Raw genomic sequence first — 26,062 nt, forward strand, 5'->3', positions numbered from 1 at the left:
AAATTATAAATGAACAAAGTGAAGTTGTATTCTGAAGTAGATATTGATGTCATTATAATAATTAGCAATGCTCAGAATATACATGTTAATGCTGCCTAAATGAAATCTTAAAGAGATCATTTGAAGGAAAGATACTCTGTGTAACAGCTGGCAGACTTATAGTACACAAAACTATATACATACAAGCAATACTGATTTTATCTTTAGTTTAAATACCACCTCTACTTGCTATTGTGCTTGTCAAAGCATAGATACAAAAACTAAAACATTGTAATATTCTACTACCTTCTGAATATACTTTCAGGGCTGTTCAGTTCATCAGTTTTTGATCCTTGAATCTGTTTTTCAATCAGAGTGAGAAGTAACCTGCAAAAGAGACATAAATAATTTTGCTTTTGTGAAAGGACATGTACTTACTACTTCTTTTATTATTTAAAATTCTGTCCTACTTACTGTGTGAGGAGAGCATATTTCCCATCCAGTATGAGTATTAAGCTGATGTGTGATACTATGTTAGCCCTGAAATAGACAAAACAGAGGATTGTCAGTAGAATGTTCAACAGCTTAAGGATGTTATGGGAGAATGAAGGGAGGGAGGGATTAGGGGATTATTAACTAGCTAAATATTGATAAAACAGTAAGCATTTTTGTTAAACAAGAATACCAACTTTAGGTTATAGATTACCGTTCTGTTTGTTCAATTTTGCTTTCATCTAAAGCATGGAATAGGACTTCTAGATACTCCTTCTTCTTCAAGTGATCTGAAAATGTTGATATGGCTCTACTCATAGAAGGATCATCCATTGCAGTCTGTGTATGATAACATAAATATGTTGAAGAATAGAAAGTGTTTTCAATTAAGATATGATGACTGGAATTTAATCTTTTTATATCTGGTTTCATATCATCAGATCAAGTCAGATACAACATGATTTGAAATCAAAGGCTGTTGACAACTAGCATACATCCTACTAGATGGTAAACCTGGGTGTATGAATATTACCAGATATACCTTCACATTAAGATCTGGTAATATCAAGTCAGATGTAAAATGATCTGAACTCAAAGGAGGCACTTGAATAGAGGTATTTTCAAGCAATAGATATATACATACAAAATATATACATATACTTATCAACCAGATTTAAAATATATGTCAAAAATTGCATGGAAATTTTATGTGAAAATATTACATTCATACACAGAAAAAAGATATATGTAATGGACATTAGTACATACTTTATCATTAAAGTTATGTTACCTTTACATGTTTTACCTTGGGTGGCATCTTGCCAGATAGAGTCTGAAGGCCATCGTAAAGAAATACTTCTATATATTTACTTGGAGAACAGATTGGCATCATCGGAAGTGATGCTACAGTGCCTTCAAAACCAAGAGCAGATGTCTTTAGATTTGTAAACACTGAGGAAACAAAAGGTTGGAAGAACATATTGAACGTTTATCTCTACAAAGAAGACAACTCCATCTCCATATTGTTATTTCTTCAAACACTATAAGATCCAAGCTTAAACAACTGAGGGGGGGGGGGGAAGGGATGGAGGAGAGCCCATGGCCTGAAATGAAAGGGGGGTGTAGGCGGTTTTACACCATCTAACGCAACGTAGTCGCCAAGAACCTGAAGTATTTTTAAGGGAGGGCCCGAGGAACATGAACTTATAGCATACTCCTCATGGTGAAACATAATTGCACCTATTAGGTGAATTGAGTGAACTGAGGAGAGACTAGCGTAGGTTCTTATGACCCCACCTTCTATTGTCAATCAAGGAAAATGCTTAAATCGGAGGTCTTTTGCAATCAGCCAGGAGAAATGGACCACTTCTATGGGTGTACAATACTTTCAAAGAATTGTTTTGATAAATTCTCATAACAAACTAATTCTCTTAATGGATGATATTCAATACTACTTGTCCTAGACTAACTTTGTGTGTTGCATCTGAGGAACTGACCAATGTAAAGAAGTACAGCCACTATTATTGATGAGGCTCAGATGTGGAAGGGACATTTAAAACCACAAAAGTGGTATAGAAATTCAACCTGGACTGATTGCAGTGTTTATTCTACAACATATGAAAGATCAGTTTGTTCCTAAAGCCACCTTTTGATCTTGAGGATATCAAAAGTTACGTACATGTTCTCATCTCATCGTTGTAATTGTTCTCGATTTGAGCTATCTGCATCTCGAGTTGAGTAACAATCCTGTCCTTCTCTAATTTCTGTTTGCAGCCGAAGATGAATAGGATGCAAGCTATGATAACAATGATCAAGGCAAGTGGAATAACAACGTGGATAATATTAAAAGAAGGCCCTGGGTACTGTAAATATCCAATTCCAATGTTCAAGTTAGCATGTTGAACCTAGAAGAGAAAATAGTTCAATTCATGAAATATGTTGATAGAATAAATCAGATAAGGGGTAACATTTGAGGAAATGTTCATAGATGTTCTCAAATAACAATACAAGATGAGATCTGTATATGGTGTAATGCAATATGAAGAGACTGAAATATTTTAAATCTCTTTGACATCTTAACACTAATATGATTCTGCCATTTTCAAATTAAAATATACTTAATTATATTCACTAGTGCTGACGTTCTTTCTTGAAGGACATAATGCATCTAGAGTTTCAACCGTCTCATAAAAGTCTTCATCTTTAATAGCTATGTTATATTTGTCATGTAAGGATATTGAATTTCTCTCCAAGTAATACTGTCTCTCATATTTTGTCAGAGAGCACCACATGTACCATATGTTCTGCAAATAAGGAACTTAATACATCTTTATTTTCTGGATATTAGTGTGCTGATCTTTAACATTCAATTGTGAACATTTTCAGGATTGTACGCTGAACATTTATTATAACCATTCAGTTTCTGATCATTACATCTTTAAAATGTTTTGTTTTTCTACCGTTTGTTTTTATTTGATGTCAATAAGTACTCATTAGTAGGTATTGATAGAGATTAATCACTCAAAAGCAATAACCATTGAGTACCAGGTACATGGGAATATCTCTCTAAGTCAACACCTTTTTTGGTATAGACACATATATGGTTTAGTAAATGAGAGAGGACTCATTGAACTTCAGATGGCTAGCCTAATCTACTTGACCAGAGCTATAAAGCTGTGAAAAGAATTTGTCCAATACCTCCTTGGTCCAAAGCGGCAGGCACCATGTTAGGTCCACCTGTGGTCTAATTAGTCTTACTTGATCAAATTTGAACTGGTTATAACAAGTGATATTATTAACATCATTCAAAAATATTGACTCAAATCATTCCAGAATAAGATTCTCTCATACACAATGTCTTAACTTCGGTTTAACACTAAATTATAGTAGGCGTACACAATATAAGCATCGATGAAAACTGAAACTGCACCTTTCACATTGATACATTGTGGACAAAGAATCAATATATATAAACTAATATATCACTTACAATAACAAATGGTAAGTTTCTTTCAGTACGTTCCCCATTTATATCCCCAGCTGGTGGGGAGTTCTTTGGAGGGGTGCAATCCAAGGACTCAGCTCTGAGAGTAATGTTTCCACATAGCTCTGTACCAATGTAAACTTTCACATCTATTTCTTGGCTTCCTTCATTTAAATTTCTACCCTATGTAAAAGAAAAAGGCAAAACAAAAGCCAAAGTAAACATTAAAGATGTTTTTTTGACAGATTTCCTTTCATAATTCTTACAAAATTTCAACCTGATGTTAAATGAATTATCACACACTTAAATGACACACATAAACATGTAGTATAAGACAACATTGGTAAATGGAGAAAGGACAAATCATCTTCCTGGATAAAGTATATTCTAATTATAAAAACATTCTGAATAAAAAATAAGAGAGTAATGTTTCAACAACTGAGCAAGTCTAATATAGTAAACAAAAGCTTTTATTATTTGACATCATCATACAAGATGGTGACTCAGTGGCGGAGCTAGGGGTATTGGTCAAGGGGGATGGGAATGGTCTGTAGGGGCGCTTCTGACACTATCTAAGCAGAGCGTCACCACGAGTTGGCGCGGAGCGTGCCGAAATTTTTGAGTAAAGATATTCCCTAGATCGCTGGAAATGACCCTTTCCGAGCCTTGCTAAGTTGCAGATAAATGAAGAATATATAGGTGTCATCGCCAAAAAGATGTGACAAATGTCAATAGGTAGATGAGAGCGCAATAAAAAAGTCAATTATCGCGAATAAGTAAAAAGTGGTATAAAGCTGAAAAGGGCGCCAGCAGTCCATTTGAGTCAGTCAGGGGGAGCATCCGGCCCCCCTGACTGTATGGGCGCTCCACCACTGTGGTGACTAAAGAATTGCACATCTGGGATAATTTGGTTTCAGTACTATTTGGTTTATTTTGCGTTTCTTTGATTAACTGTGATATAAATTGTAGCAGATATCACGGAAAGAACAAGATTGAAAGATGAATCTATATATTGTTAAAGGTCACCATGCATTGCTGTTCTTGAATGGTTTGACTTCCTCAGCTAGTACACATGCTGTAGCATTACTTCTTGCACACCACCAAAACGAAATAAATGATTGGGTATAAATGCTCCATAGTTCTCTATCTTAGGTGGTATGTGCTATTTATTGATGATTTGTCACAGAGTCTTTGTTAACTCTCATTTTTTTGAATGGAATGAGTTTACTCTAATGAAATTATTGGATATTATAAGATGTAATTATAATTACCTTAAGACTAAGTAGCTGGGGACTGCCAACATATTCGCTAACACCGCCATCAAACTGGTCATATTCTGGATCTTGCACATACTGAAATGTTTCCTTATTGTCGATTGACCAGGTTAAGAGTTCTGTTACTCCATCCATGATAAACCCAACATCAACAAGACCTCCTGCCTCATCAGCTCTCTTTCCCCTTGTTTGAGTGAAGTAAAGGCTCGGAGAAGGACAAATCATCTTGCCAGCATCAATAATTTCACAAATCTGTTCAGAAAATATTTACAAAAATTAGTTTAAAAAAATGAACCTATCTTCATTACAATCAACGATAAGAAACACAAATTTTTGTTCATAAATTGCATACAGTACGTCTTGTGTACCATGATACCAAAATGCAGAAAAAGCAAAACAGGGTAATATTGTAAAAATACAAACTGAGGCCACCTATGGAGGACATTTTGTAGCTTATTACATGAAATAAAGGTATAATGCTTCCAACAAAAATCAAATAAGAAAAGTATTCTATAGTAGAAAAAGGTCATCATTCTCACCTCAGTGCTTTCTTGATTATCAACAGTAAAAACAATCTCTGGTCTCATTATAATGTTCAATCTTGCACCAGTAATTGTTAGAGTGTTTCCACCCCTATAGGTATAGAGCAAGAACAGATTTCATGGCTTATTTCCTTAAAAGTTTTGAGATTTCACACAGACAGTCTGAACCACTAACAACTCAAAACCCAACATCTGTTACTTTCCTTTCAAAGGCATCATGGTTGTTCTTTTAAAAAGACAAAACATGAAAAGATAAAACTTGCTTAATTGCTATAAGGTTTTCCACCTTAAGTGCTGCATAAAATTTATGGCAAAACCAGAGCTTCTGTATTTTATGAATCATGCCCAAATCCTCCACTCACACTAAACTATATCATACTTTCACAATTCATCATTCAAGTTCAAACACTCATGTTTCACTATAAATATTTATGATGGTCATAGCTCAGATACATTGACTGGTGGAAGAGTTTGTTACATTGTCCTTATAGCTCTTATTTTTCTCTTCCTAACCATGTGAAAATTGTCCCTGTTTGATGTTTTCTTCTTGTAGAAATCTGGTTTCAAATTCACTAGTTTCTCATCAACAGCACAGTTTGTTCGAACGCATTAATTTGGTGATTGACGTAGTGCAGGCAAATAGGCAAAACAAGGGACTTGAAGTTGCACTCACATTACCGCAACAAATACACTCTCATGCGTACACGCACAGGTGATTGCCTATTACATATGACATACACATCGCAAACGTAGGAAAACACAGCCTACTTCGTATGACATACAGCGTTGCTGTTTTTGTTGTGATTACTGTAGGAACTGTAAGGAACATGGGTTATGTCGCAATCTGCATTGCGAAGATGACATCACGTTCTCTATTGCTCAAAGTATATTTGAAATATCCATCTTAAACAATTGAATAATGACATACCCTTCTGTCATTATTCTACCGTTCTGTCATTACCAGCATTTTCACTTATTGTATTGTGTGTTGGGGTGGTAGCATTACTGAACAGGACAAGATGAGAATCAATAGCATAATAAGGAAATCTGAACGTCTGAATGGGAATCATCAGCAGCCGCTCGATTCTTTCTATAATTCCTGCCTCCAACGTAAGCTCCGCACCGTGCTTGATGACACCGATCACCTGTTACACAGTGATCTTGTTGGACGATTCATTGGGCGGAGTGGTAGGATGAGACCCCCAGCTGCTGGTACAAACCGCTACAAACATTCCTTCGTTCCGATGGCTGTCACACATTTTAATAATACTTACTGTACACCAGATAGGCAGCGTTTCGTTAGGTTCAATGTGGAATATTCCTAATTACGATTCTTATGTTTGATTATTTCATTCTTATTAAACTAGGCTTTGTGCATTGTTTTTAGGGTCACCTTTTAGTGTACTAGACTATAGTGTCTTTTCTCTTATGCATATTATCTTTATTTTTATCTGTTTAGGAGCAGTATATTGCTCTTTAGGTGCCTTTTAAAGTTTAATTGTTTTCAAAATTGAATTTGGATCCTTTCGTTTTTGATTTGTTAGACTGCCGTATAGGTTTTACAATTTTTCTATTTTTAGGTTTAAATTCCTATTAGTTTCTATTCTTATAGTTTGACCATTTTCGAGAGGTTTGATTCTCATTCCTTCAATCAGTTGCAATTCTTATTTTTCTTAATAGTTTGAATTCTTATTATCCTATTAAAGTAATATGTGCAATTCATAGTATGGTATCCTTTTTGTGTATTTTCATGTATACTATTTGTATTATATTTATTCCATGGTAAAATTGTATTGTCTTATTGCGAGCATTTAATTGCCCATTTTTGGTGCTTAATAAAGTTTATTTGAATTTGAATTAAAAAATTGTTTCTCTATCAAACGCAACATTAGCGTTCTCATATTTTGTAAACATGCTACCAGACAATCCTTTTAATTTAATTATATTATCAAACATTTAAATAGTCTTTTATCACACAAAAGGTTGTTATACCACACCAAACCTCATTGACCATTATACCACACCATACCTCATTGGCTATTACACCTCACCATACCTAATATACTATTACATGTCATCATATCTCATTGACCATTATACCTCAACATACCTCACTGAACTTTATACCTCACCATATCTCATTTTTACCTCACCATACCTCATTGACCATTACACCTCACCATACCTCACTGAACTTTATACCTCACCATATCTCATTTTATACCTCACCATACCTCATTGACCATTACACCTCACCATTCCTCACTGAACTTTATACCTCACCATACCTCATTGACTATTATACCTCATCATACCTTATGACCATCATACCTCATCAGACCTCATTTATTCATATAGGAACCATCTCCATCAGGGCATAATCCATGGGCTTCCCAACCTCAAGTAAAGTACATTGGGCTCTCAAGAAAGTAGCTCCAGCATTTAATATCAGACTGTCAACCTCCCAGTTATTGTGGACCATTATGTCATCTAACAACCACATGGAGTAGAAAACATTTGAACTTCTTAAACTTGTCAAAAGGGAGAATCGAAGTGTGAAAGACATTAAATATAAGCTTACTGGGTTTAAGCAGACCAAACTTACGATAAGATGGACCGTTTAGGATCCACATCAGAGACTTCCGGGTCAAGCAAGTAAAGAAATTCTTTACCATCGAGTGTTCTACTGTGATTGTCAAAACGCAACATGAGATTGTGGCTGCTGTTTATTGTAGAGTTGACATTAATGCATACAATGTAATCTTGTTGTATTCTGTAAAAGGAAAATATTATAAATATAGATAAGCAAACAAGTGGAAGAACAAGTATGAACAAATAACTTAGGCAAAAGAATGATGGCTGGAAGCAGAAGAGTGACCTTAACTGTGCATCGATACAGGAGCTACAGTAAACATCTGTGTTTGCAATATAACACACATACCTGCCATGTAAAGAGTTACACAGACTAACAAATTGTAAGTTTGCCTGTCTTGGCATATGTTACATTGTTACGTTGTTGTCAACGGGGATATATGTTACTTTATTTGAAAGATAAAGCAAAAAATGTCAATATTCTGCCTCAGAGTCCAGGACTTTCAAAGCCAATGCAGTTGTGCCCAATCTGTCAATAACTAACAGTTTATGGTTTTTCCCTGAGAGAAAACATGATCAGTTCAAAATAGACTCTTAATTTATGAAAGGACCATGACATTCTAATTTTTGATCTTGCCATCCTATTACACAACATTGAATGATATTACAGAATTTATAATGAATATAAAAATAAATCAATACAAAAATTAATGGAAGAATTTAAATCATAGTAATCAATTCTTTTGTTTTATTATATTAGAGATCTATCCAAAAGGTTGACATGTTCAGACTGTAACTCAGCAAGGATTTAATTACTCTTACGTTGTTATACTGCATGGCTCACTTCCAACAAAAGCTTCTATATCTCTACCAGTGTCTAGGTCTGTACCATTAATAGTTATCAATGAACCTCCAGATGCTGGACCAATCTCAGGAAAGAATGAGGTTAATTTTGGATCCTGCAAGAAAGAATCAATCAATGAGAAAATATTATTTATGAAAATAGATGAGACAATCAAAAGGCTTTACAGATAGAAAAATTTGAAATCACACACAGCCTACCATCCATCTCTCACACTGATTCTTGAAACATATTTTTAAAATATTGATATATGGAAAGAGTTTGAAAGGTAAAAGTAATATCAGTCATCCTAGTTCAACCATATGTCACAACTTAATGTTTAACTTTGCATTCAACAAATACCTGATAGAGTATGATAAAGTGGGATCTAAAGCTAAGGCAATGCAAAAAGAACTTGCATAGCTAATTTCATTGTTAAGTATTGCAGTAAATGATTCAATTTACAGTTTTAAGTGACAGGCACAGCCATTGGTACTAACTAGGAGTTAGATATTTGGAGTTAGGTACAGCAATAGGTACTAATTAGGAGTGTTAGCTCAGTGGTTAATGCCGGTGCCTTTCAATCACAAGGTCTCCAGTGTGAGTCACTCCAAGATTAATGTATGTCATCCAGTTCCAGAGTTGTTGATAATTGACAATTTGTTAATAATGGCTGTTAAATATGAACTTCGGTCAGCTTGGGGCTTGATAAGCCAATTAGGCTTCTTTTCGAGTTCCTGCTTGCAGGAAGATCTAAAATACATACAATAAAATACAACTTAGGTTTAATAAACCATAGACTATCATCTACTTCACTGTTTACACACTGTAATAATGCAGACTCAACAGACCCTGACAACTCTAATTTATGATTAATTTGATCATTTTCGGGAGGTTTTTACAAGAGTTAGGAAAGGACATAGAAATGGTAATCTTTCAGTAGATGCCTGTTTTCATGTTTATTTAAATGTATGACTATTAAGTGTGATATCATAATTATATTCCCATCAATGGAACAAACAATGGACCTGCCTATGCATGCTACACTGTACAAAGGTTGGACCTTCCTAAGTATGTTGCACTGTACAAAGATTACACCTGCCTATGTATGCAACACTGTACAAAGATTGGACCTGCCTATGTATGTTAACTGTACAAACATTGAACCTGCCTATGTACCCTACACTGTACAAATTATTCCAATACATTATCTTTTACTTTCTTCCTTGTTTTACTCATGTAAAACCTATAAAGGCTAATCTCTGTACTTTGAAAAGTAGTGTTACTAATGATGAATCGATTATGTCAAATCAGTATTTGAGAAACTAAAACAAAAACATAAATCCAAACAAATTAGGAATCACTTTCAAAATGAAGGCTAGCTAGCAGGCTCAATAGGGACGTAGGGAAAAACACTACCTACCAACACTATATTAAAGGATTATTTCTCACAGAATATACCTGCAAACAACCTGTTGATAAACATCAAATGATCCCCATGAAGAATGTAACAATGTTTCATTGACTGAAACTTCTACTGAAAACCTGCATATTCTCAGCAAACCAAAACTCCTGAACTGATAAAAGGCAGACACTCCCTCACATAAGGTCTGGTATCTTAACACAAACAGAAAAATACTAATGGGAGTATATACAATGTACTCACATTGTAAGAGAACATACTGTCGCCCTGAGAGGTCCTGCCATCCGTTAATTCTACAGAGACCAGACCCATCTTCACCACTGAAAACCCTGCCGTACATGTAACACTGAAATATGGCAAAAAGAAAAGTATTGTATAAAGTACTGTATATTAAAAGGAAAATGTAGCTAATTAAGAAATAAAGTTACACTTATCAATACTGAAGGCTTTACAGAGGATGATATCCTTATTATTGCTGGTTGCCAAAGTGATAATATATTATAAGTCACTGTCCTAAATGATACCATAAAGAAATCCTTTTGATGTCAACTAAAGACCAGTAACTTCTTAACTTGGAAAGTCCTACATGGGAGGCACTTGATCCCCCCTCCCTCTGCTTCTGTAGAAGATTTTACAGATGGTTTATATTTGTTGATATCACAGCTGAAAAGTGGAAAATTGCAAATATGTACTTTAAACAATGGCAATGATAGCACCATTTTGCATCTAAGCTGGCATAAAATGCCATACATAGGAGAAGGGCATCTCTTCCCCTTAGACCCCTCCTCAGAATGGGCATCACCCTACATTATTACCCCACCCCAAATCAGTAACTCTGGAGACAGACATGATGTTATCACTGCATGTACCTGTTAAACACAATGAAATTAACTTTCTCACCTTTCCCCAACTATGTACTGATCTTCATAACGTCCATGATCACACAAAACCTCAGCTAGTTTGACTTCCTCAATATCTGAAAATCTCTGGCCCAGGTCAGTGCCGATAATTTGAACCATGGTCCCTCCTTTGATTGGGCCACTAGTTGGTTCAATCTAGAAAATGTTGAGATGGAATTGTGTCAAAGATACTCATAAGTAAATTGAATAAAACCAACATGTTGTGGTCACCCTGCCTACTGAAGCTTTGTCTTCTGCCTCAACTATAATGATTAGATAATTATTGAAACATGTCAAGATTCTCTACAGCCACAATCAGTATAAGGAAGGGAAAGATTCTCATAATCTGTATGCATAGAATAACCTCAAAACATCCTCATGTTCTGAATCAGACAAGGCAGGCACAGATCCAGGCGAGTGTGGGTGTGTTTCTACCCCCCCCTCCCAGCACCCCCAACCATCTATTCAACTTCACACAAAAATTCAAAGTATTTATAGATTACAACAATCTAAGGTAAGATTAATTGATTAATTAAGTAACTAATTATAGATTCAAATTATAGTCTACATATGTTTCAAAATGTACTATTTGCTGTTGCAGGTCCCTCCTACATGAGAGTTGGCTTCAAGGACTGGTTCACATTCCCTGCTTTATTATAAAATCTTGGATCGCTCCTGTAAAGTGTAGGACTTTGGAAAGTAGTTGTAGGTTTATTGCTGTTTTGTGTACATAATACAATAATTGCGTTAATATCTTGTTAATTTATGTACAAAGGTAAAGAAGTTGTTATTTAACTATTAGGGCCTACCAATGTGATCTGAGGCCCAGCTGTACACACTTTCTGTATTCCTTGGTTGCAGTTTTCTCTGACAGCACATAATGACTGTGATGAACACCAAATACACATTAAGACAGGAGAAGTTGTTATATTGGACAAACAGCGACTGCAATCTGGTCTGTCCACAGAACATTTGTACAGAATCACTGAAATGAAAAGAAACATAATAGAAAGATGAAATGTAATCCATCCACTAACAGACAAATCAGATGAAAACTTTGACAGTTTGCTTCTGGAATGAAAGATATTATAATCAACATTCCAACATAGAAATCAGGAGAAACAAGTCTTCCTTAGATTAAAATATGCAAATAATAAAAGGGTTTTTAAATCACACATGAAAGTGACCATTTGCTGTGTACTGTCAACAATATTGTATAAATAGATGCTATGCTCACTTGAAAGAAACAAATCCAGGTGACTGTCTTTGTGAATTTACAAATTTACTGCAGAAGTACTCTGTTGTAGAATTACTAGAATTATACACTGAAATGATGCACAGAATAATAGCATGGCTTAGAGCACTGAATCAGACAAGGCAGGCACAGATTCCAAGGGAGTGTCACCTATCTTCCTTAGATATAGATTTTTGATAAATATGCAAATAAAAAAAGGGATCATTACACAGGGGCGTAGCGAAGGGGTTTTTGTTGGGGGGGTGTGGAGAATTTGATTTGCCGACGGATCTGGAAGTGGTGACTGAAATGGGGGAGGGGTCTAACGGGAGCGGGTGTCCCCCTCCCCTTTGGCAATTTTTTAGATTTGAAACGTCCTTAGATGCAATCTGGTGTATATTTTAAGTAAAATTTGATTTGCCGACGGATCTGGAAGTGGTGACTAAAATGGGGGAGGGGTCTAAGGGTAGGGGGTCTACCCCTCCCCTTTGAAAATTTTTAGTTTTGAAACGTCCTTAGATGCAATCTGGTGCATATTTTAAGTCAAATTTGGCACGGAAGAAGCTCCCATTCTCCTTTTCTCTATTCAGCTTTCCTTCTTTCTTCCCCTTCCGCTCTCTTCACCTTTTCTCCTTTTGCCGACAGACCCAAAATTTGCCGACAGCGACCAAATTATTGGGGGGGTGTGACACCCCCCACACCCCCCGCTCGCTACGCCCCTGTCATTACATTACATCTGATAAGTGTCTGTTTGCTTAAGAGTGTACTCGCACTATTTATTGAGGGTTTTTTTTTATCATTCAAATCTACCCAGTAACAAAAATACTGTAAGATAACACATTTTTTAGTATGTTAGTTAATCAGTAAAGATATCAAGTTACACTTAAGCATAATAACAGCTTCATAGGTAAACATACCATTATTGGTCCCATCAATGTATACCTCCCTCTCTTTCCATCTTAGGTTCAGAGATGCATTAACTGTCTGTTCTTCTGCTGTGTATGTGTACTGAAAAATAGGACATAAACATCTTACTTGTAACATAGATTCAGTAAAATCTTTCAAGTTATTTGATGAATGTTCCCAAAAATAAATTGACATAATGATTTCTATAACATCCTGTACACCTCAACAACATTTCATACTTTTTTTTCAGTATTTTCACTTATAAGATTTGCATACATCTAACCATGGAAATAAAAACTAAAGTATTTAATATGTTTTCAGACATTAATAAAGTCCCCATCCCCCCCCCCTTGCCAGGAAAAAGAAAAAACATACAACATAATTGATAGTACATTAAAACACATGTCACAGTGATATTTTTATAGCAGAATGGTATAACCTTCTTTCATTCTATTCTTGGTATCTTGGGCCACAAAATCTTAGACAAATAAATATTTTTTTCATGAAAAACAACCTGTGAATCTGTTAGATCCCTTCAAGCTTTATGCAATTCAGCTGAATTCCAATCTCATAAATTTGGTTATGTAGCTTTTATTTCTCATTTGGTAAACACAATCACATCAAAGATTACAAATCTAAAATTTGTGCCCATGTTTTACCTGTGTCTCTTCACAAGTGACTGTAAAATTATCCTCATTCATGTCAGAAACAGTGGCCTTTGAACTGGTCTCTCTTCCTTCATAACCAACAATACATTCATATTCCTGCATTGGATGACAAAATTACATTAACAGTTAACATTTCCTTGAACTAGCCAACATGTAAAAATGGAGACTACTGAACCAACTTTCAATAATATAAGTGTATGTTAATGAACGACTGATAAATAAAATTGATTTAATCGTCAACAATTATTTGTCAGACACTTTTAGTCATTTGCACAAACTCAGAATATTTCTCTCAACTATTTGACATTAAAGCTTGATAAGAGTGCAGTATATAAATTATGTTAAACTACATCAATATTTAATTAATTCCCTTTGAGTGCATGTTTTCATTTCATTTCAGTTTATTTGTTATTTTCTTACATAATATATAACAAACCCAGTAGAGTAAGAAGTGAAAGGTAGTGAACTGAAACTCCTTGTGGGCTTAAAGAAGATCAATCCCTGGACAAGAAATAAACAAATGTGAGACACTAAAAATAATAACCGGCCTAACCCCACTCCACCCCACCTCCACCCCTCTCAAAAATCCACACGATATAAATTTTTGAAGTACACTTTAAGCTGATGTCTGAAGAAATAACTGAAGTTTCTTTTTCAATAAATAGCCAATTTATTGCAGAAGGGAATAGAACAAAGTTTTAAGACTCTTCTAACAAGGAGGTAAGACAAGAAGCGACACTCTGATTGTATGTATTCCTAGTATTATGACAGAGTTGTTAGTAACATCAAATGTAGAGATAGAAGGGAAGTGGTATGTAACAGTGAGAATGTTGAGAAGAATGAAACCATTAAGCTAAGTACTTTCAGGAAGGAGAATAAATAACAACTGGCAGTATACTTACTTTGTTTGATATATTAGTAGATGCTGTGGGAGTTTGGACAGTAAAGATAATCTCTCTGTTGAGACCATTAGGGATAAACGTGTCTCCAGTCTGAAGCATAGGGCAATCTTCAGATTCAATCTGTACAGGGGAAGGAAAATCAGAAAAAGAAAAACTCATTGACTTAGAGTCTTCAAGATTTTCCATCAGTTCCTGTTAGTTTCAAAGGTCAAAAGGTTTTGGTGCCATGATTTTGTTAGATTGTTGTGATATAATCACATCATTTTACTTCCTTAAAAAAGAAGCATTTTATACAATGGAAACACTGTGGAACTTGCTTCCTTAAAGTTACCAGGAAGACAGCCAGCTTACTAACTGGTAAACATTATAATACTAACATAAAAGATATAAGTTGTTATGAACATACAAAATGTGAACAATCTTGTTACATTATTTTAACATTTTTACTATTTCTCAGCACATAACCAATAGACTGAATACACTTTATGACCATTACAAATGTTAGCTATATGTTACATAAAAGGTAGTTTGTTGGCAATGGTACTATTCTTAATTTCTTACTCTTCATTTCTACCAGCAGAATGGTGCAATAGGTTATTTGACTTGTACTCAATGAAATTCACTGTATTTTGCAAGATTAATGTCTAAAATTACATCTTTTGATGAATCCAAGATCATATATCACAGATGTAGATCACGGTTGTACACTTAATGCATTAACTGCTAATACTCACAATGACATCACCACAGAGAGGGTCTGTCTTGAAACTGCAGGTAAAGTCATCTACACACCAGTTACAATCCCACTTGATAGAACAGTCTACACATCTAACGAAAGGTAAAAATATTCAAATGTAAATTTAATTTTAAATATTCAGTGTTAGCTTCATAATAACATCATTCAATACTTTGTAGAATACTTTTCTGAAAGGAACGTTCGATCAAAGTGTCAACTGTGACCTGAAATATCAGGAAAGATCACAATTAATGCAGCCAATACAAATTAAAAGAGCCAAGATACACTGCAATAGAGAGGCTTGTGATGAACAATCTATAACAAAGAACCATGGAAAATTGATTCCCTTTAGAAAATATCACTATTTTGATGTTCTTTCATACAGAAGACACAAGACTTCAGCTGCATACTTGAGCATTTTATACATATGATGTTAACTCACCCTGTAATTCTGTTACAATCAAAGAAGTAGTAAGGAATGCTGACAAACTTAATGTTATATTCTGATGATGACAGAGACAGCTCAACCTCTACAGCATCCTCTGGTGTTTGAACAGAAAATGTATTTATTGGAGAGACAAAAATATATGTCCATGTTCTAAATATATGTATAAGCATAACCTAAAGCCAGTCCTTTCCAGGCATACCTTTACAATACAGGGCAAACTTTTAATGGTTCTGCTGTCATCCAAGATAAATAAATGCTGTTCATCAAAGTTAAATTTGGGCTAGCTCTTCCAACCTACAAGTAGCTTCCCAAAGTTAACAAAGAATGCCAAAATGTTCCATATTTACACATTCATATGAGAGCAGAAAGTTTACAATCGTAGACTTGAAACACAAGTATAACACATTTTTTTACTAAGCAATAAACCAACATCTTGTACATTTTACCAAACAGGAACATAAAACAGCATTAATAAATAATACAGCAGTACTCATTGAAGTTGCACTCGGTTAATTGTAAACCTACGACTGTGATTTTATTATGCAGTCAAAATAGCTTTTAATTTGCATAAAGCTGTCTGAAGATATTTTAATATATCTCACACTCATTATCCACAAAGATCATTGTCAATCTTCTATCACCGTTTACATTACATAATACTGTGTAGAGACTGTGATCAACCTATATCGTATGGTTAATATGTATATCATAACAGTTTTTTCAAAAGTACCCTTTTATTAACTAGTTACCTCCTACAGGGATGTTTGGTAAAGTGGCCACATCAGGACCTTGACAGATCAGCTGATTTCCCCCAATGACAAAGGCTTCAGAGATAAAGTTCCCAAAATGACAGAAGTAGTTTTCATTAGTTGGGAGATGAGTAACAATTATGGTGACCTGAGTAAGAAAAATAATAAAATCCCATTAGTCATCTAAGTATATTTTTTGAAGACATATGTGAGGATACGCAGGAATAAATAGACAGGAGAGAGTACTGATTTCTACCACCGCTTGTTCTGGTGGCCAGTGAGTGTTTTATTTCTTCTCTCATATCGCATGTTCGAGATAATTTTAAATGACTACATAAACAAAAAGGACGGTGCAGCACCTTCAGGTGGTTTTCCTGAAAGATAATAAAAAAGAAACAAAACATAAAAATAAAGTCACTTAAAATTGTGTACCAGACTAACTCTACTCTCTGTGACCCAATTAGGCTGGTTTCTACGCTGTCTGAATAACTACAATGACAAGGGTAGAACTGGGAGCACCACTAGACTTAACACATAATAGTAATAATGAGATTGCGACATTTAAATCTCGGCACGTCTGCCTTACAATCTCTCTGTCCATTTCTGGGCAGGGCATTACACTTATAAAACAATAACACAACTAATCTAGTCAATTACATCTCAACCAGATCCCCGTACACAGAACGTGTAACTTTTTAAAGAATACATCATTGAACAACTAATTGTGGTTACTACAGCAGCAAGAGGCAGTTTGTCCCAAACCAATATCAACAGAGGTAAATTTAATCTTAATCAGTACTGGTTAACACATAAAGTGGTGAATAATGAAAGAAAATACCTTAATGAATAATTAGATAATGTTATACAAGCTCACTCGGGTGGGTGGCTTGCCTATTACGTACACATATATTCAACGATAACATGGGCGCAGCCATCTTGTTTGTTATGAGAGGGCGCTCTATCGGAATATAATACATAAATACTTTATACACACTTAGCAATTCTGCGTAAGGCACGCTAAGCCTAGACAATGAAACACACGAATAACAGGATCAGGGATGAGACTGAGCCAGGGAAAAAATATCTGAAATTTATCGATCGCCGTCCTGGGGGAGGGGTTTAAGAGGGGGTGTCCCCCTCCCCTTTAGAATTTTTTTGTCAGGTAAGGAGGGCTTAAATGCTAAATGGTGGACTCTAGATGGAATCTATCACATCACGTAACTCGCCAAAAAAGTGTGGAATTTCTGCTTGTATAATTTCTCCATTAGCTTTTTTGAACCAAAAAAAGGCTTTTTTGCTTGCTTTGTGCTACTTGATTCCACCACTGGTCAAATTCGGTGTTCCTTCCCTTCAGAGTCCAGCATGTTCGGCCAAAAAAATATAAAAAATAAATAAAAAAAATTAAATAAAAAAAATTAAATAAAAAAAATAGTAAAAAACGCGAATTACGAGAAAAAACGCGAAAATGAAAAAAAAAATAATCGGAAATCCGCGTTTCCGCGGAAGAGTCTCATGCCTGCACGATTCCCTCGAATACAACAATAACAAGGCATGTGAACTTATAATGATATATTTTAAGAGTACAAAACTTAACTAAGCCCTAGAAAACACTCAAAATGAACTTAAATACCATCGTGATGCATTCTCTAAAACAATAAACCTAGGCCTACCACACGATATCACGATAGGCTAACCCACGCTGAGAATAGGTCCACGTTGTACAAACTAAAATACAAATTGTGAGTCACAAACTCACTTATACTTCCCTATACTAACATGAGCCAAAGCTTTAATATAATATACATATAATTACCTCAATTACGTCTTAAAAAGTGACATCTTCGGCAATAAACTCTACATTTCTAAAGAGCGTTAATTTGTCTGGTATTCGTAGTAATGATAATGTGTAATAGCAACGAACGCCGAAAGGGACAGATGTGCAACCAACACATGGCTCCCTGTGCGATGCACTACACATATCTCATACCATCAATAAGGAGGTATCCTGGTAATGTTATGAATAAAGCAATTAGGCTGGTAATGACTATGAGAAGTACCATTCCAATAAATGTATAACTCTGAAATATTATAACAGAAATTAAAGGAAAAATATAAAATGCCAAACATTTATTGGATATATATCTAAATGTGGTGAAGGATTCTCTGGTTTCTATCAAAAATTTCAAATGACCCAAGCTTAATTACACTCCTCTTGTATCTGTAGGCTGATAAGGACATTGACACAACTGTCAGCTGCAGTGGCGTAGGAAGGTACTTTTGAGTGGGGGGGGGGGCTGAAGACTGATGGCCGGCATGGGGGAGGGGTCTAAGGGGAGGGGGTGTCCCCCTGGAATTTCCAGGTGGCCTCAGATGCAATTTGGTGCAATATAGCACACTTCAATCCACCCGCTCCATTTTGTATATAATTTTGCATTTTCACCTGGCCTTAAGTGCAATTTGGTGCTCCAAATGAGATTTTTTTTCTCATTTGGAAATGAAAAAGGGGTTTTCTGACTTGCGAAGCTGGGGGCAGAATGATACTTCCGGCCCTCCATATTTTTCACTGGGGGGCTAGCGCCACCCCAGCCCCCCCCCCCGGTTCCTACACCCTTGGTCAGCTGGAAAGTTCTTAGATAACATGAACTATTTAATTGGTTGCAACAGAAAACAACAAAAAGTACTTCACACAGACCAGGCAGTACAAGACATGCACAGTTGGACCATAGGAATTCTGGTCAATATTTGATAGGGAGCAGTAAATGATGGCTTCTCCCTTCCAATGCAATGAATTTTATCAGATTTCCTTGACTAAACCATCAGAATTAGGTCAGAGGGGGCCATAAGCAATACAGTATGTTAATCAAATGTTTTTGTTAAAACATATACAAACCATTTCAATCTTTCCTAAAATGATCAATTCCAAACTGTTCATTACTTCAAATTCCAATCATTTCAAAATGTTTGTTTTCTCCTATGGGAATTTATGTACATGTGCAGGATCTTGAAGACTACAGAAACTTGTGTTTATTGCTCTTCTTAGTAATTAGAACACTGCAAATATTCAAAATAAACATAATTTGTTTATTTCATTTATGAACAGAAAGTGAATTACATTTCTATCTGTGGTGACATCCACTGGTAAATGCTCTGGTGAAGCTGAGACAGTAACACATTCATCTTCATTAAAAGGCAGCCACCTCTCACTATCATCACTGCCATCACAATCATTAAACCTTGTACACCTAAAGCAAAATCATAAGAAGTACAAGAGAGAATATTATACTAGCAAGTGATATTGTAATAGGATGCAATAATAAATTAACACTTTCAAATATAACTGTTAAAGGAATTGTCTGATGGAAGATTTTGATACATTGTCCTCATGGTTCTTAATTTTCTCTTTCTAACCATGTAAAAATTGCCCCCATTTGACGTTTTCTTCTTGTAGAAATCTGGTTTTCAAATTCACCAGTTTCTCACCAAAAGCACCTAAAAAATAATTTATTGAAATACTTACAAATATAACTGTCAAGAACAGAAGTACAACAAGGAACATGTTATAGGTTGCTGCCATATAAGCCCACACAGCATTAATTATAAGTTTACAAGTTACCTCACTGGTCCCCATTGTTACAGCTGGATAAAGAGAGGTAATTGAGATTAAGAACCTTCTCCATTGCCTGACTTAAGCACTCATGCTGCTTACCTCTTTTCCAGAGTACACCATCCACAATAAGGATCTCCACGGTTAGTTCCTGGTTTAATACACTCATCACAGGTTTGATACTGACTGCAGTTTGTGACAGACAATTCCATCAACTGAAAGAGAAGATTTATTCAACTGATATATCCCAGCTCATCACCATCTCACTTTAATAGAGCTTATTAAAATATCTAGCATGTCTGCATGTGATTACTGATAATATATAACTAAGTTTAAATGATTGGAATCATTACTATATATTGACATAAATTAGCGATTGCTCGGTCAGGAAGATTTGGAGGATTCTTTGGTCAAATGCAATCCAGTTTATATAAATATATATGTATATTGTGAGTAAGGGAAGCCTCACATTTAACACACCTCGATCGTTGCTGTGCAGCTGACTCAGCACGGGTGTCAAGTATGCATCATGAATATGCTTCACATGTGAATGTACATGCTTGAAAACTGTCTGAAAGTTAAATAGCCAGGTCTAAAATGGATTTGTTGTTTATTGTTTGCAAATGATTGTTCCAAATAGTGGCCAACAGAGCATTGCATTTGCGGTGGCAAAAACAATTGTGAAGATAATTTGAGAGCCCATAGGAAATGAGAAAATCATTTCCACCCTGCTTTAAGATCTTTCTGTGGGCCCATGTTAAGAAAGTTCAGCCTTATTTTTCCTCCTTTTCGTTTCTCAAGATACCATTAACTTTTTCTCCATTAGAAAAGTTGACAAATAAAATAATTAATGATTTCCACAATCTCATAAGATCACTGAGCAAATTTTTAGAAATAATAGTACTGGTTCATCGGCTCACCAGGCTAGCTAAAAGGCTAGCTGAAAGGAGTGTCAGATATTTCTGATGAATTGGTTGGCTAATACTTGCATTCTGGAAACATTTGACAACTTCCATACACGTTACACACAAACTTCATTGTCGAACTTTGATTCCTTGTAACATTACTTGCATGTCTGTATAAGTAGCAAAGTTTTACAAAAGGCTAGTAAAGGGATACGTATGACAGCATAAAATTAGGCCCATTTTGTTACTTTCAAACTACCGAACATTTAAGATGTTCTAGTAACAACTACACTCATTTCCTTGGTTCAAACACTAGGTCTTGTTAGAATCTGAACCAGTTTAATTCTTGTATAGATTATTAACCTTTTGAACAGAATGTGATTTTGCAACATATCTTACAAATTAGTATCTATTGTACTGTTTTATTATTTTATAATTTTATCGGCTGTGTCTTACTTGACAGTCGCCGATGGTAGTTATAAGCTTGTACACATATAGTTACTGCACTGAATACTGTTAAATTTTAGGCAATCTGCTGATCAGACCAACATTTCCAAAGTTTATGGAAAACCTTTATACTACTGTTACTCAATCACGCACAACAAGAAAATATGCTTGATATTTTTTCTTCTGTATATTACATAGCTTACTAGGTTTATACAACTACGTCATGAGAAGGATTTCTGAGTGTAAATCATGTCAGAGAATTAATGGCAGTGTTTGAAAGCTAATATTTGGCAGGAAACAGTGTTGAAATATGCAGAAGCCATACTATGTTTGATCTGCAATATATATTCACTCAAAATTAAGTCAGGAATATTTTGTTTGCTGCAGAGAGAAGGGGGAAGGCGATGGTGGTCTTCAGTTACATAAAATTCAGGGTGGCAAATTAACATGCAGAATTTGTTTGGAAATGAGTCGAGCACACACAGATTTGATTTTGACAAATGGAAGAGAGACATTAACTTTTATAGGCACATCTATACCAGGTAACAAAAGACAAAGAGTTACACATAAATACAAACTGTTTGGGTGAATTTTGCTATCATGACCGAATGGTGTACCAATGGCTTGTTACAGGGAAATAATTGGAAGCTAACTGTAATATGGAAAACAAACTCAGGAATATCACAGATTGAAAGATCGCATTTGAAATACTGTTTGGAATTTCCCTACACCGCCCTACACTACCTTTTTCAAGCAATTTTGTGATTCAAGGAATTTTGTATTCAAAATTCAAAAGTTTATGTAGTTTTCAACACTGTATGTGACAAAAATATAATGAGGTGAACAATGGAAATGTACAAGCTCTCCATTGTGGTATAATCAGATCAGCGATGAGTATCATCTCAAGTAGTGAATATACCTGTGTAGAGACTCATCAGGGATACTCAGCACTGTGTGTGTTCCTAGTGTGACTCATTATCCAGATGTTGCTATACTCATTACGAAGGGTAGCAAGCATCACACTGCAAATAGTGAGGTGTTTCATAGATGTGAGGCTTTCTTGAAACTTTAAAGGTTTTGAAAGAGTTTGTAAAGAAGCTGCATTACAGAGTATTTGAAAATCCACAATAATTTGCAACATCAGCAACACTCACAACTTGTTTCTTGTGCTTCTTTTTTTGTAAGTGGAGTTTAACCTTAAAGGAAATTGAAAAATGACCTACCTTTCTCTCTGTTAGTACCATGATGCTTTCATTATCATTACTGATCCAGGTATCACTAAGGACAGAGGATTGTAACTCCAGCTGTTCATATACAACCCCTGACGATGCATTAGCCACATCAAATCGAACCTACAGAAGTTAAGTACTAAGTGGTTGATCAAATTATAGAGCGACATACTGTATACTGCAATGATTGTAAAATACATACTAGTTACATACTTTCTATGTAGGTATTTGTTTACTTAAGTATGCTTTGTATATATTTTGTCTCTTCAATATATATTCTTATTGTCTTTTTATGTACTTAAAATTAAGTTAAAACAATTTAAGTTAAAATTATATGACCAATCATCTGTATGAAGAATGCCATCAAAATATCTCACCTTCAGTAAATGCCCTTCCTGAGAACCGATGAAAGCCACATTCAGTGAAGCAGTCTGGACCGTTGTCTTGGTAACCAGGATGGAGGTAAATGTTTCTCCTGAATGTTCAAAGACAACATCTCCTGGGATAGGACCTAGGTCTGGATTTCTCTCAGGATATCTTGCTAATGGAGTGGTGGTACATGGTAGTAGTGAACCATGTTGGTCACACTGAGCTGCAGGACTCTATGAAAAAGTTACATGACAATTTACCTGAAACTTAATTTTGGATGTCACTACCTGAAGTTGATTCCATATTTTAAAACAGGTGGGATTTTTTCAGGGTTAATTCGCTGGCTATCAGTCAAGTGTGCTTGAACAGAAACTGCTGTTAGTTTGTTGTATTATGGCATAGTAGATACATTTTTAAGTCTTTATAAAGAAAAAACTTTAGAAAAGTATGTAATGTCTGAAGTAATGATTAGAATCATGCCATTCAAAAATTTGGTGTTCCTTACTACCAGGGCTAAATTAAACGATGGCACAAACTGGAAATTACTGTTGGTGCCCCTACTGCTTACTGTACTGCCCTTCAAAATAATCTGTTAACAAAGACAACAACTGCCATACCCCTTTCATTAGCTTGCCATAGATACATGCCTTCATAATGATCTTGAAATTTAACTTTAATATATCAGGGTACCTAAGTTGTCTGAAACTAATTTGTCCAAAGGCAAACAGTTGTTTAGCAGCAGAGGGAAACAAATTTTTCAAATTATTTCTAGTTTTTCTACAATAAAAAGAGTTTTGTTACATTTTTACATCATTGAACTAAAACAACTTTAGTCACTGTTATCGTTATAACTTTAACTGTGTAAAGGCTGCTTTAATTCTTGTATGGTTCATGCACAAACCATAATGGTAAGATAAATTAAAATATGTTTGAAACTGTCATAAACTGAATTTGATTGTAATGTATTTCTTAAGTATTTGTATACATAACAGGCGCGTATCCAGGATTTTCTAACCCGGGGGGCGCGAATTACTATCTAAGCGGAGCGCCACCATCGGTTGGCGCGCAGCGTACAAGAAAATTTCTGGTTTTGATACCCCCAGATCACCGGAAACGGCACTTCTCGGGCTTGAAATGACCAACCAGACGTACACTTTTGGCCTGAGAACCAAGTATTTCCTAATAGTTTTTTTTTTCCATCCATAACCTTTTTGAAGATTGTCAACCCGGCACACGTCATGTTCGACCTGATCGCATCTCCTGTGGGTCTTTGCTTTTGTAGGTGATTCTACGTCGCGGCCCACAATACCCGTCAGCCCCACTTTTCTAGGTTTTAAGCCCCAAATTTGTTCAGAATTTGAAAATTCACATTTCTCGTGAATAAACTCACTTCAAAACATACCCATAATGTTGTACAAAATTTCTTCTATGGACAACCAATATAGTAAAACTACCTTCAACCCCTAACAGGCAGGTCAAAATTGCACGAGTAGAGGGAAGTGTGATGCAGAATGTTGGTCAGAAATTTTCGAAATTTCAGACACAGTTAATTTATTGGTGTACAAATATTAAACCTCTTATAACGGCTATTATAAAACTTGGTTGAAGGAAATGAAAAAATAGCAGATATTTCCGAAACCGAACACTACACACATAGCCGTAGGAGGCGCGGCGGCAGTGGCGGAGCTAGGGGTATTGGTCAGGAGGGGCGCGCGAGAATGGTCTGTAGGGGCGCTTTCGACACCATCTACGCCGAGCGCGACCACTGGTTGGCGCGTAGCGCACAGACAAATTTTGAGTAAAGATACTCCCTAGATCGCCGGAAATGACCCTTTCAGGGCCTGGCTAATTTGCAGATAAACGAAGAATAGGGTGTCATCGCCAAATTACACCAACAAAATGTGACAAATGTCAATAAGTAGATGAGAGCGCAACAAAAAAGTCAAAAATCTAGAATAAGTAAAAAGTGGTACAGAGCTGAAAAAGGCGCCAGCAGTCCATTTGAGTCCGTCAGGGGGCGCATCCGCCCCTGACCGTATGGACGCTCCGCCACTGCGCGGCAGGGTGCAGCCCCTAATTCGCCATTACTAATGTAAAAGAAACTTTTGACATAATTGGACCTCCATGCTTTTTATACATCTACATGAGACATGTCGTTGTTTACATTAGCATCCCGCAGTATACTGCGCAATTTGAACGGACCGTATGGTACATGATGGCATGCGATGTAGTAACCGATGCTTGCTTATATGATATTGACATTGACAAGTTGAACGCGCGCTTGGCGCGCGAAAATTTTCAGTTATTCTTTCAGGCAAGTCGGACAGTTTTGAGGATTTTCATCCTGGAACGCCATTTTCATGCTCACTGATATGATGTGATATCTGCTGTTTGCGTTACAAATTCGAACAGGCGCGTAGCGAGGAATTTGCCAAGGGAGGGGCGAAGCCTGTAGGCAAATTATCTAAGCGTAGCGCCACCATAGGTTGGCGCGAAGCTTACAAGAAAATTTTGGCCGAAAATGCCTCCCAGATCGCTGTAAATGGCACTACCCAGGACCATTTGTTAGCGCGAAGCGTACAAGCAAATTTTTGCCGAAAATGTCTCCCAGATCGCTGGAAATGACACTTCCCAGGCCTTGTCAGTTGCATCTAAGCACTTTCTATTTTGAAATTACTTAGCGATATCATTTAAAAAAAGTGCTGAATGGGGGGGCGGTCGCCCCCATCCCAAAATGCGTCATGTTCCCCGACGACACGGTCGAGTTCGAGACCAGCCACAGTTGGTTTCATAGCACAATTCTACACACGCGTTATGATAGACCATATATAGTATATATA

At 35.9% G+C, this 26,062-nt stretch overlaps 1 protein-coding gene across 10 annotated transcripts in view; it reads right to left on the minus strand.

Annotated features, from left to right (window-relative positions):
- The window catches only part of LOC139961174 (plexin-B-like), a 50,921-nt gene that overhangs the window by 16,716 nt on the left and 8,143 nt on the right, over window positions 1–26,062 (minus strand). For all 10 annotated transcript variants that reach the window (XM_071960153.1, XM_071960149.1, XM_071960152.1 and 7 more), the window contains 23 exons: window positions 23,231–23,455; window positions 22,848–22,976; window positions 20,375–20,487; window positions 19,781–19,910; window positions 16,669–16,816; window positions 15,914–16,013; window positions 15,470–15,563; window positions 14,736–14,855; window positions 13,825–13,929; window positions 13,177–13,267; window positions 11,835–12,010; window positions 11,027–11,181; window positions 10,370–10,472; window positions 8,685–8,821; window positions 7,876–8,043; window positions 5,268–5,361; window positions 4,726–4,980; window positions 3,461–3,637; window positions 2,150–2,375; window positions 1,277–1,422; window positions 686–810; window positions 454–519; window positions 286–366 (listed from right to left, as the gene is read on the minus strand). In XM_071960153.1, the coding sequence (XP_071816254.1) occupies window positions 286–366; window positions 454–519; window positions 686–810; window positions 1,277–1,422; window positions 2,150–2,375; window positions 3,461–3,637; window positions 4,726–4,980; window positions 5,268–5,361; window positions 7,876–8,043; window positions 8,685–8,821; window positions 10,370–10,472; window positions 11,027–11,181; window positions 11,835–12,010; window positions 13,177–13,267; window positions 13,825–13,929; window positions 14,736–14,855; window positions 15,470–15,563; window positions 15,914–16,013; window positions 16,669–16,816; window positions 19,781–19,910; window positions 20,375–20,487; window positions 22,848–22,976; window positions 23,231–23,455 (3,164 nt within the window). The remainder of the gene's footprint in view (window positions 1–285; window positions 367–453; window positions 520–685; window positions 811–1,276; window positions 1,423–2,149; window positions 2,376–3,460; window positions 3,638–4,725; window positions 4,981–5,267; window positions 5,362–7,875; window positions 8,044–8,684; window positions 8,822–10,369; window positions 10,473–11,026; window positions 11,182–11,834; window positions 12,011–13,176; window positions 13,268–13,824; window positions 13,930–14,735; window positions 14,856–15,469; window positions 15,564–15,913; window positions 16,014–16,668; window positions 16,817–19,780; window positions 19,911–20,374; window positions 20,488–22,847; window positions 22,977–23,230; window positions 23,456–26,062) is intronic.

The sequence above is a fragment of the Apostichopus japonicus genome, chromosome 20, assembly GCF_037975245.1.
Source record: "Apostichopus japonicus isolate 1M-3 chromosome 20, ASM3797524v1, whole genome shotgun sequence".
In the NCBI taxonomy this organism is placed as follows: Eukaryota; Metazoa; Echinodermata; class Holothuroidea; order Aspidochirotida; family Stichopodidae; genus Apostichopus; species Apostichopus japonicus.